We start from the raw sequence: 12,492 nt of genomic DNA, 5'->3' as shown, positions 1-12,492 counted from the left end.
GGGTTACATCTATAGGGATAAAGGCTACGTACACGTCCCCATAGGTAAAACCCCATTATAGATAAGCTCATACTCCCCAAATTAACAAAACACATGAGGAAATAACCTACCATGGCAAAGGAAGCAGATAAAGCAAGAAATAAAATAAAGCCCTCAGAAACTTCAGTAAATATGTCACAAGACTATAAAATTATTATGCTTAAAATGATTTTAAAAATCAAAACATGATAGTAAGATGCTAGCAAAAAATACCAGAGAAATAAACAGAAACTTGCAGGTATGTTTTTTTCCTAAATATTTAGAATGATATAGTGACATAAGAATAGCAACTCAGGTGACAATCACGTATACAAATCATTGCACTGGGCTATCGTATGGTGATAATCTTGAGTTACTATGGTAAGACCCTAAATTAAGCACCATCTTGAGATGCCATTCATCTTGAAATCTTGCGTCCACCTCCTAGGGGGTTTGTTTTCTTGTTGGTGGACGGGTTTTCAAATATTACTGCTCTGTGGTGTCAACACCTGTACCTCTCTAGAGCCTTCCATCTTTCTGCTATATCTGTTATTTTCAACTTGATTCTTATTTTACAAAAAAAAAAAAAAAAAAAAAAATTAGATAATGAAGGATGGATGACTTCCATACAACTGTAACAATAGCTACGTACATGGCCTACAATCAGAAAGTTTAAAAAAAAAAAAAAAAAAAGACTGTTAAATTACCTAATCTGCTTCCATTTCTGGGCATTGCCATGAAGGATCCAAGGCTTCCTCCAATAACACTATGTGGTCTCCGCAATGGGGGCTTCTTGAAGGACCCTGTGTACTGGTGGAGGAAGGAATGCATACTGTGAGAGGTTGGAGGCCTGCCATTCTTCACAATAGGCTCTGTGGTTCACAGTTTCCAAAATCATTCCATTAACAGCCCAAGATCCAGGATCACATGAGAAGGATTGAGAAAGCAAAACAGAAAACAAAACAAAAGGTTTATGAGATCAGTAACATTTAAGAATTCTTTGGCTATCTATAAAAAGAACCAGAATTAAAATAATTTCCATGAAAAAATGCTTACAGAAAATATTTTAATATTTGAAATTGGTCTAATCACTTAAGTATCCACTTCTTCTATAACCAAAATTGGTTAGCAATCTCAAAACTACTAAAATAGCCCACAGATTTTATCCATTTGCTTATTTTAATATATCCCAAGCTTGTTTCCAAACTACTCCTACACTTATTAACTGCCTCATATATGCCATGTAATTAGGCATGCTACAGAATATAAAAGACGTGGTCCTGGCCTGAAGGAATTTATATCCCTATTTGCTAGACATTCAAAAGGTATGTCAGGTTAATGGATAAACACAGAAGTACTTAAGCATAGATCAATATAGAGGTTCTGAAATTTATTACCCAAAATTTGGGACTTTTAACATAAAGAAGTTTTTTTAAAAGAAATCACAGACTTAGAAACAACCAGAAACATTTAAAAAATATGTAATATTTAAAAGTTATTTAATTATAAATGGGAGAAATCCTGTTTCATAATGCTTATGAGGAATCTCAAGATTCCTTTCCACCTCTAAAGAAAAGCTCTGAAATAGATTAAAGACATGATAAAGTCTTCTATGACAAATAATTAGTCTTTTGTATTAGAATTATGTTTTACTGGTAGTAGCTATGGAATTTTAAAACGAACTGGGCTTCTCTGAATATCTTTTCTCCTCTAAAATGGAGCGAGCTCTTCTTTTGTAGCTGATAATCAGGAGTAAGAATATCTCTGGATGTGGGTATTTCCTCTACCTGTAAAGGTTTATCAGACACCAAGAACAAGACCACCACGTAGCCTGCAACCCTACTGATAATGGCTGCATAAAAGAAGATGGGAAAAGGAGAATGGGCCAAAGGGTCCTCAGGGCTCAGATAGAGCCCAAATTATCTAATTTGGCTACAACACCAGACTGGAAAAAGGAAAAGTACCTAACTAGTAATAGATAACATCTGTCCAAGGCATCCCATGGCCTGTACATTCCTTGGCAGTAGCTGCCTGATCATGGATTTGGGGGATCTTAACTTAAGCCTAGAAATATAACCAATGATTTACTAATGAATGGGGAAGGGGTTTCTGGAACAAATGCAAAAATTAGTCAAACAGTGTAGGATACAAGAAAAAATTTTCTAGGTTATAATATTTCGTATCTGGAATCATAATAAAATACAGAAATATTCTGCCTATAGACAACATGTTTCAGTTGCTCTGTAAAGTTATCCTGGGGATTAGAGCTTTACAGTCTTGAGGAATATAAGAGAAAAAAAGATCATAACAACATTCAATTATTCAGAGAACATTTATTTATTGCGTGCCTACTATTCCAGGTCCTGGACATCAACAGGTGCACACAACAAGCAAGGTACTACTCTCTAAGATTATAAGATCTTATGGAGGGGAAACAAATAAGAAACTAATGAATAAGAAAAACATCAGATAACGATAGGCAATATGCAAAAGAGAGATGACAGAAAATAATGCAGTAGCTATTTTACACTGGATACTGAGAAAAGTTCTCTCTGTAGAAGTATTTTTGACAGAGATATAAATATAAGAAAGAGCCAATCTTGGGAAGATAGGTGATGGTGAGTTAAAAAATACTCCAGAGAGAGGGTAAAGCTACTGTAGAAGTCGACATGTGGCAGGAGTTTGACTTGCCAGAGCAGTGGTCCTCAAACTTCAGCATGTTTCAGTATCAACTTCAGGGACTTGTTAAAATACAAGATTGCTGGGCCCTACCCCCAGACGTCCTGACTCAGTAGATCTGACATGGAATCCAAAATTTGCATCTCTAACAAATTCTCAGGTGATGCTGATGTTGCTGGGCCAGGGATCAAACTATGAAAACACTGTGTTAGAGGAACACAAAGAAGGCAAGTATAGCTGTACTATATATATATATATGTTATTTAGTGAGGTCAGAAAGACAACCATGTTTGTATGTAACTGTAAAAGTTCAAATTTTAAGGGTGCCTGGGTGGCTCAGTCATTAAGTGTCTGCCTTCGGCTCAGGGTGTGATCCCGGCATTCTGGGATCGAGCCCCACATCAGGCTCCTCCGCTGGGAGCCTGCTTCTTCCTCTCCCACTCCCCCTGCTTGTGTTCCCTCTCTCGCTGGCTGTTCTAAGTCAAATAAATAAATACAATCTTAAAAAAAAAAAAAAAGTTCAAATTTTATTCTGAGATTGGAATCAGTTATGGTAGCTTTGATAGTAATCAGCTTATGGTAGTAATATGATCTCATTCATGTTTTAAAAATATCACTCTGAGGGGTGAGGGATGTTGGGAGATAAGAGGTGGAATAACTATAAAGAGGTAGCACGAAAGGGATCTCTTTCTGGTAATGGAATACCTCTTTACCCTGATTGCAGTGGTGGTTATACGAATCTACATGTGATAAAATGACACAAAACTATACTCACACTTTATTCCAGTGTTAACTTCCTGGGTTTGATAACGGTCTGTAGTTAAGAAAGATGTAACTGAGGGAGGGAACTGAGAGAAGGGCACAAGGGACCTCTAGGTAATATGTTTGCAACTTCCTTTGAATCAATAATTATTAAAAATTAAAATTTTTAAACATCACTCTTATTGCTGTTGGACAAGAGATGAGAGGGAATCAACAGGGGGGAAACAGAAGGAAGAGACTATTATAGTATCCTAAGCAACAAATGATGGTAGCCTGGACTAGAATGGAGAGAAGTAGGCAAATTTAGGATATATTATAAAGACGGAACCAAATGGCTAGCAGACATGGCTGCAAAATTACTTTCATACATACTCTCCCATCCAGCTTTTAGTGAGGACCTGTATTAAAAACACCTATCTAAAGAAAAATTTTAAAGCTACAACAGAGCCTCTGTTAAAAATAAATAATATGTAAAAGGACAATAGCTGGAAACATATCAATATGTTCAATATTATCAATATGTTCAATATTATCAATTTTATCAAAATTAAAAATTTACATAGCAAATACACAGGAAACTAGAATGGCAGAAGAGGGGAGAAGGGGCAAACAGAACAGCAGAGAGAGAAAAATCAAGGATAATTCCTGGGTTTTTTGTTTTAAGCGGTTTAGGTTAAGTGAGGGAAGTTGGAAAAGAAGCAGATCTGGGGGGAAGGAAATCAAGAATTCTGGTTTGGTAATAATAAGTTCAACTCTTATTAAACATCTATGTGGAGAAGTCAACTAATATTTGGATATGAATCTAGAGATCCAGACAAAAATCCTGACTAGAAATACAGATTTAGAAGCAGCCAGCATATACACAGTAGCTGAAATCATAGGACTGAATAACGTCAGCCCAAGGAGAGTGTACAAAAAAGAGAATGGGGTCCATGAATCATAAAATACCCCAACATTTCAAGAGTATGACAGCAATCAACTGGGAAATTCAAGAAGATAACATACTGCATTTTTAAAAATGGAAACTTTTAAGACATTATGCTAAGTGAAAGAAGTCAGACACAAAAGGACAAACATTGTATGATTCCACCTGTATGAGGTACCTTGAATAGGCAAATTCACAGAGACAGAAAGTAGAATAGCTGGGGACTAATACCAGGGACTGAAGGGAGGGGAGAACGGAGAGCTATTATTTAATGGGTATAGAGTTTAAGTTCGGAATGATGAAAAAGTTCTGGGGATAGATGGTGACAATGTGATGGCTGCACAACAATGTGAATGTACTTAATGCCACTAAAACCAGAAGCTTCAAAATGGCTAATATTTTTTAAAGTAATGGAAATCTATATGAAAAACAGCAGATCTTTCTTATTCCACAAAGTAGTTAGTTCAAAGTAAGACTTCCCAATGATTTTTAACAACATGGCAATCACTATGATTTTATGCATCTTTTCATTTGGATCTTATTATGTGAACTACTCTGAGCAGGAACATGCAATTTCTCAGCCCACCCTGTACTCTTCGTCATTCCCTACTCCTAATCCTGCTTGTATAAAACTATTAATATCTGATCCTAATCAGACCCTACATACATCCACAGTCTGTTCTTTCAACCTCATCCTCTCATGGAACTTTGCTATTTGTAGGAGTTAGCACTACTTACAACCTCCTGTATGTCATCCACTCTTGTAAAAAAAAAAACTGTCACTGCTATCATGTATCAGATCATCAGGAGAAAGGAAAAAACCTGGGAGTACGACAAAGTCTCACAATATCCATCAACTAGGCTTGTTGACTCAACAACATAATAAACTGACCCAGTGCACAGACTGAGTAGTGAAGAAAAGAAACTGGAATATCTGGAAAACTACAACATTTCAATCTTTGCCTTTTAAGGTTTCTTCAGATTCTAAATAATCATGAGAAGTGGCATTCTGTTGTTTGTCTTCTTATACTTCCTAATAACGTAAAGATGCAGTTTTCTTTCTTAGCTGAAGAATTTCAGTTGTCAAAAAAAGTAATTTTTGTTGTAGCTACAGTTGAAAGCCCCAAATAGTATATATAAAATATAACATTATTTTTGTTTTTTTTAGTATAACTGTGATCTATTTTCTCCCTCATATTTAAATTTTCACCTATTCCCCTCATCAAATTCAGTAATTTTAATATATCTGCTCATTAGAATAAGGTTAACTACTTAGACAAGATCCTGAAATATCTTAACTTTCTGTGATATGTCTAAAATACTATTAAGACATTTATTGGGGTGCCTGGGTGGCTCAGTTGGGTTAGGCATCCAACTCTTGATTTCAGCTCAGGTCATGATCTCAGGGTTGAGAGACTGAGCCGCACATTGGCCTCCACACGGGGCGTGGAGCCTGCTTGGGATTCTCTCTCTCCCTCTCCTTCTGCACACCCCCCCGCCCCCATACACAGGGCTTAACATTTTTAAAATATCAAGAATTCAAAGGGGGTTTGAGAGAGAATTAAGGATTTTGCTCCTGGCATGAAGAAAAAAAGACATAAAACTGTCTTTGAGTTTTGACCCAAATGCAAAATGTGTCCCCCTCCTACATATAAGGTATATCCAAATTATTATTTTTTAAATTTTCTACTGAATTCATCTCTGCCTCCTTTCCCCTATTACAACTAGCCAGATAAACTTGAGTAAATAATGATCCTTCTGAGAAAAGAGATAAACTGAAGCTTGAGTAAGATAAATTACTTACTCAGAGTCATATAACTAATAAGGGTGTAAGTATGTTAGTGTATCCCAAATTCTAATCCATGACTTTTAAAGTCCAGAGCCCTTTACATTATAACTTTCCCTCTCTCACAACAAAGACATTTGCATTCAGCAGAAGTGGGTAGGGGTATTCATGTTTTCAGCCACTGCCACAAATTTCTAACAAAAGAATTTCAGGTACAGCAAGAAAGGCTTGCAAGAGAATGTGTACTTCATGACATACTGGCAGGCATTCCTGTAACTTCTTCCTGGTTAATATTATGACATCCCTAGGGTTATTTCAGTTTTGAATATGTAGGTTTCTTACATAAATTTCAGCAGGATTTTATATTTTAATCCATTCAATTTAACAAGCTCTTTTCATTTTATATCTGTATCTGTGTACTGCTTCTTTACATTGTAAAAAGAACTGTCAAACATGTGAAATGTTGTATGTCTATCTACTATTAAGTGCTCTCAATATTATGGATTCTGCAGTAAATATAAAATAAGGAAAGAGTAAGATTCACTCATGTCATGAACCTTGTCATCTATAGTCCATATGCATATATAATGTTATGAAACTATGATGAAGCCTCAAACAGGAATTTCACAAGCTTACTACACTTTTAAGCCATACTAACTTAACTTAAAAGCAGTTATTTGACAACTAGGATAATATTATATAAGGTATTCTTATTTAAGAGACAATAAAAAATAAAAAGATAAACGGGATAGGGGAATCCATAAGGGTTAGAGACCAGGTACAGTAACACTCCCGGAGTAAGAGTGAAACATTCCAATAAGTAAGCAAAAGTAACATACTCTTCTGTTTCCTAAGAATCAGAGGACAAGACAAAGAAATAAACAAAAGGAAGCTATTAGGAACTTATCAAAAAAGTAAATTCACACTCAATTTATAAAGTAATTAAAAGGGGGAAGCATCTCTCCTTCCCTCCCCCACCCCCAAATACTTACCATTATCCTTGCTGCTGTTTTCTTCAATAGTCATTTGTTCTGCCAATTCAGACAATGATTCATCAATAGTCTGGCTTCCCCGAAGAGTGAGGGAGAGCCTTCTCTTAAATTTTTTCATCCTATCAACTGAATGTGACTTGAAAAATCCTAAAAGAACAGAATAAATTAACACAAAATTAAAGTCCTAAATATTTTAAAGCTCAAGAAAAATGTCATTCTGAGTTTATTGGGAATCTTCAAAATAGGAATATAAAAAAAGGAATTCTCATGTCCACCAAACATCACAAAATCCAACCCCTTCAAAATCCAGTCACTTTGATTAATGCTATATTTATTCAGTATCATCAGCAGAGCAGGGATTCTACAAAACTAAATAAAAATGGAGGTTTGCAGCATCACAACTGAATTTAGATGGATTAGAAGTTTTCCTAAAATGTGCTTTTTAAAAACCAATATAGTCAAAAATATCAACACTATTTTGATGCATAGGTCCCATCATTATAAATATCAATCATCACATTGGAAGCAGTCAGTGATGTTTATATATAAATGGGGGGATAGGAGACGTGAAGGGGGCTGGAGAGAGACTAAAGAATGATGTTTGACACTTTATTAAATAGCTCCAACAGGCATTTTCTTTTTTAAGTTCTTATTTAACCAATATACTGCATTTTCGTTTTGTTTCTTTTCCCTTGGTCAGCTGTTAGGAACCTCTTCCTGTTATCCTAACATTGCCAAGTTTTAGAAGGAAGAAATGAAAGCCAAATTCATAGTATTAAATGCGTACCCCATACTACATTTTCGTATCAATTAATTCATTTAGTCTTCTTAACTCAAAAGAGTAGACTATCTATAGCAGCTATACTATCCAATTTTCACAAATAAACTAACAGCTTCAAAGAAGTTCCCTAACCGAAGTCAAATGAACAGTAAGTGATAGAACTCAGATTTAAAACTAGGATCACCTTTCCCTCCACATTTTAACCTCTCTGAAATTAGGATGTAGCTTATAATTAATGGGATGTCAAAATATAATTGACAGCCTCTTTTTTCTTAGTGGTACATATAGCAATGGTATGATTCATAGTAGAGTTGCAAATAAAATCAAACAAATTGTTTGCTGCCAAAACAAATTCCTCAATAATTTACTTGCAACTTCTTTTCTAATTTACTATTTACTTGGGATGAGCAACTTTACCAGATTACAAACATATTATAACCATTAGCCCAACTAAAAGTAAGACCCTTATAACTCCCCTATGCTAAAATACATGTTTTACCATCCAGCTCTAGGTGTCTACTTTGAATCTCTAAGTATTTTGCTTATTTTCTCATTCCAAGGTCTACATAAGTATGCTGAAGAAGTAAACTCTGCATAAAGTATTATGTAAATAAGCTGTGTTGGTTCAAAGGCTGAGGGAAGGGTACTACGTAGAAATTTGTAAGTAACAATATTATATTTTACCTACTTTTTACGTACTTATTTTAAAAAAAGACCTATAACAAAAATATAAAAACCATACATGTTAAAATAGCAAAAGTTGTAACTACACTCTAATGAGGACTCTTTTTATCCTTAAGCTCTAAAACAACAGATATTTTTCAGTGAGATACTGAAAAACCCCTCCTCCTTAGAAAAGGACAAATCCATGGTACTATGTTCTACTAAGTTATTTTCCAGTTGACTAATCCTCTTTTTAGCTGTGTCTAATCAACAGTTAAAACCATCTATAGTTACTGTATTTTTCAGTTCTATAATTTCTTTTGATTCTTTCCTATAGATTTCCGTTCTCTAGTGAAATTCTCCACCTTGCAATCTATTTTCATGAATACCTTAATTATAAGTATTCTAAAGCTCTTGTCTGTAACCCAGAGTCTGCATAACCTATTTCTATTGTTGATTTCTCTCTGTTGGCCCTGTGTATGCCTATAATTTTTAATTATGTTACACACTGTATGTAATGATTACTGAAAACACATATGAAAAAGTGTAGAGGCTCTAGATTATGTTACCTTCTTCCAGAGATGATTTAATTTTTTTCTAGCAAGCAGTCAGAGTAGGAGATCACCTCAATCCAATCAAGAACTGAGCTGGCATGAGACTGGGTTTCAAACACCATTAAGACTGCCCTACCTCTGATTTGTTCCCAGTCTTATGGTATGTCTCCCCTGCAAAGGATTCCAGCTACAAACTTAGGGCTAGAACAACAAAACAACAACAAACTACTGAAAGCTCCACTAACAACAACAACAACAACAACAAACTACTGAAAGCTCCACTCAACTTCCTCAATTGCTTTTGCTCATAGCTCAGTTGCTATAAGCTTTCACTGTCTTATCCAAAACAACTTAAAGAGTTAGAAAATGCTTCAAGAGGGAAACCAGCACAGAATATGTCTATCTCCCTTCTCTCCTGAATCTTGACTCCTCAAGACGTGACTAACTTCAACGCTCTACAATGCCTTCAAACTCATTTTTTCCCTACATGTCAAATAGTTCTCTGCAGGGTATTTAGTATAACACAGGTTGCTCTATCACAGGCAGAAATGGAGGTTTAGGTGTGGATTAAAAGAGACAATATCACATACTGTCTTGATTATTACAGCTTTGCAGTAGATCTTTAAATCTGGAATTGTGATACCTCCAGCTTTGCCCTTCTTTCTTGAAGACAGCTTTCACTATTCAGGGTCTTTTGTGGTGCCATACAAGTTTTAGAATTATTTGTTCTAGTTCTATTAAAAAAAAATGGTGTTGGTATTTGGATAGGGATTGCACTGAATCTGTAGACTACTCTGGGTAGTATGGACGTTTTAACAACAGTAACTCTTCTAATGGATGAGTATGGAATATCTCTCCATTTGTGTTGTCTTCCATGTTTTATAGTTTTCTGAGTACAGGTTTTTTGCTTCCTTGGTTAAGTTTAACCCTAGGTATTTTATTCTTTTTTGGTGTACAGTGTATTACTTACAATACCCAAGATTTGGAAGCAGCCTAAGTGTCCATCAATAGATGAATGGATAAAGAAGATGTGGTATGGAATATTACATAGCCAGAAAAAAGGATGTAATCTTTCCATTTGCAACAACAATGGACAGAGTTAGAGGGTATTATGCTAAGTGGAATAAGTCAGAAAAAGACAAATACTATTTAACTTCACTTATATGTGGACTCTAAAAAACGAATAAACATACAAAAAGCAGAATCAGACCTACAAATACAGAGAACAAATAGATGGTTACCAGAGGGAATGGTGGCGGGGGGGGGGGGGGGGTGCAAAATGGGTGAAGGAAAGTAGAAGATACAGGTTTCCAGTCATGGAATAAGGCTGTATGATGACAGATGGTAGCTACACTTGTAGTGAGCATAACATATCATAGATGCTGAATCACTACATTGTACACATGAAACTAATGTAACATTGTGTGTCAGCTATACTCCAATTAAATTTTTAATAAAAAATAGATGTATTTCATATGAAATACATATGTATTTCACCAAGCAAGGTGAATTTATAGGAGGCAGTCAGTAAAATTTAAGAGTTGATTCCAACTAAGAAACCTGTTACTGTAGGGCTATCCTACGTGCTAGACTCTTTACTTCTCAGCCCTTATATAGTTCTACCTTGTTAGTAATCCATGCCATTTCTTGAAAACATATTAGATATTTAACGTAAATTGAGCTATGGCCAATCTCATCTACCCTCTGTCACTGTAAGAATTTATACTAGAGACACTCTCCTTTGTAAGGGTTCAAATTACCCTGTGCAATAAAGGGGTAACTCTACAAGCCTGGTGCAGGGTTGGGGGGGAGGGAGCTCAAACTCTGCACATTTCAAAGAAAAGACTTAACTGTGGCAGATTCCTGAGAAATAACTTCAAGCTCTTGGAATATCCTACCTAGTAAGTCTCTGTTTGTCTAAGATCTTGGGCCACACCAGGTGATTAATGTTAACAATGTAAATTATGCTAAATGTCTGTTTTTGTATGCCTGGGATTTGAGCCACACTATCAGATGGACCTTGGAAGAGAGGAAGGATAAGGGAAGCTGGTAGAGACAGAATAGCTAAGATAGTTATATGGGTACTCCCACGCCTCTGTAACTGATCCTCGGTGAAAACCCTGGACACCAAGACTCAGGTAAGCTTCCCTAGTTGACAACGCTTTGCACATGTTGTCATACAAGGTAGCTGGGAAAAGGAAGCATTGTCCATAACTCCACTAGGAGAGGATAACTAAAACCTTCCACCTGGTTTCTCTTGGACTCCATTCTACACACACTTTCTCTTTGATGATTTTAATCTGTATCTTTTCACTGTAACAAATCATAATCATGAGTTTTTTCTCTGCTTTTCTCTGATTTCTGTGTCCTCCTAGCAAATCACCAAGCCCGAGGATGGTCTTAGGAACCCCCAACACACACTCCTTCAAGAAATCTGTATGCCCAAACAAAAACTCTTAAGAGCTGATAGCTCACAACTACCAGTTTTCAATTCCAATGTTCTCAAACATAGTGGCATGATCACCAGTGTCTACTGAACTATACAGACATCACCACTTTTGAATCTTTCACATCATGTTTAAAAGTTTGCTCCCTCTTGTTTCAGATGACAAATAGGATTGAACAACACACTACAACAGAAATGTTGTTACAGAACTCACATAATATAGTAACATCCCACTCTGACCACCTGAGAAGTGGTCAATTCAAACTGCCTTATACTGTAAATGTAAAATACAAACCAGATATTAAAGACTCAGTATTAAAAAAAAAAAACAAAAAAAAAACCCACTCAGGGATGCCTGGGTGGCTCAGTCGTTTAAGTATCTGCCTTCAGCTCAGGTCATAATCCCAGGGTCCTGAGATTGAGTCCTGCACTGGGCTCCTTGCTCAGTGGGAAGCAAGCTTCTCCCTCTGCCTGTTGCTCCCCCTGCTTGCACTCTCTCTCTCCGACAAGTAAATAAAATCTTAAAAAAAAAAAAAAAAATTTAAAAAATACTATTTTTAAAGAATGTAAAAATAATTCATTAAGTGTTGTACGGATAACATAAAAAAATTCCAGATATATTTGGTTATGTAAAATGTATTACTAAAATTAAATCTACTTTTTAAAAACTATTTTTAAATTACGTATGGGGCCCACATATTTCTATTGGACAATGCTGGTATAGAGCACCTAATTGACCTTGGTAGTTTTAAATTAAAATTTTAGTTTTAAGTTTAAATTTTTAATTTAGAAAAGGAATCACATAACTTTTAACCTTTTCTTCATAAAATGCATTTAAACAATATACCAAGAGACATTCTATGTTTTCATAACTCAGAATATTTTC

General features: G+C 35.6%; 1 protein-coding gene across 1 annotated transcript in view; it reads right to left on the bottom strand.

Moving 5' to 3' along the window:
* Positions 1 to 12,492, bottom strand: part of CDK17 (cyclin dependent kinase 17) — a 111,243-nt gene that overhangs the window by 34,649 nt on the left and 64,102 nt on the right. Inside the window, exons 2-3 of the mRNA XM_026499851.4 lie at positions 7,163 to 7,309; positions 726 to 890 (exon numbers count right to left, since the gene is read on the bottom strand). Of these exons, the coding sequence (XP_026355636.1) occupies positions 726 to 890; positions 7,163 to 7,280 (283 nt within the window). The 5' untranslated portion in view covers positions 7,281 to 7,309. The remainder of the gene's footprint in view (positions 1 to 725; positions 891 to 7,162; positions 7,310 to 12,492) is intronic.

Source organism: Ursus arctos, unplaced genomic scaffold (genome assembly GCF_023065955.2).
Source record: "Ursus arctos isolate Adak ecotype North America unplaced genomic scaffold, UrsArc2.0 scaffold_21, whole genome shotgun sequence".
Classification (NCBI taxonomy): Eukaryota; Metazoa; Chordata; class Mammalia; order Carnivora; family Ursidae; genus Ursus; species Ursus arctos.
Note: the sequence above shows the minus strand (reverse complement) of the source record. Positions and strands in the feature narration are given on the sequence as shown.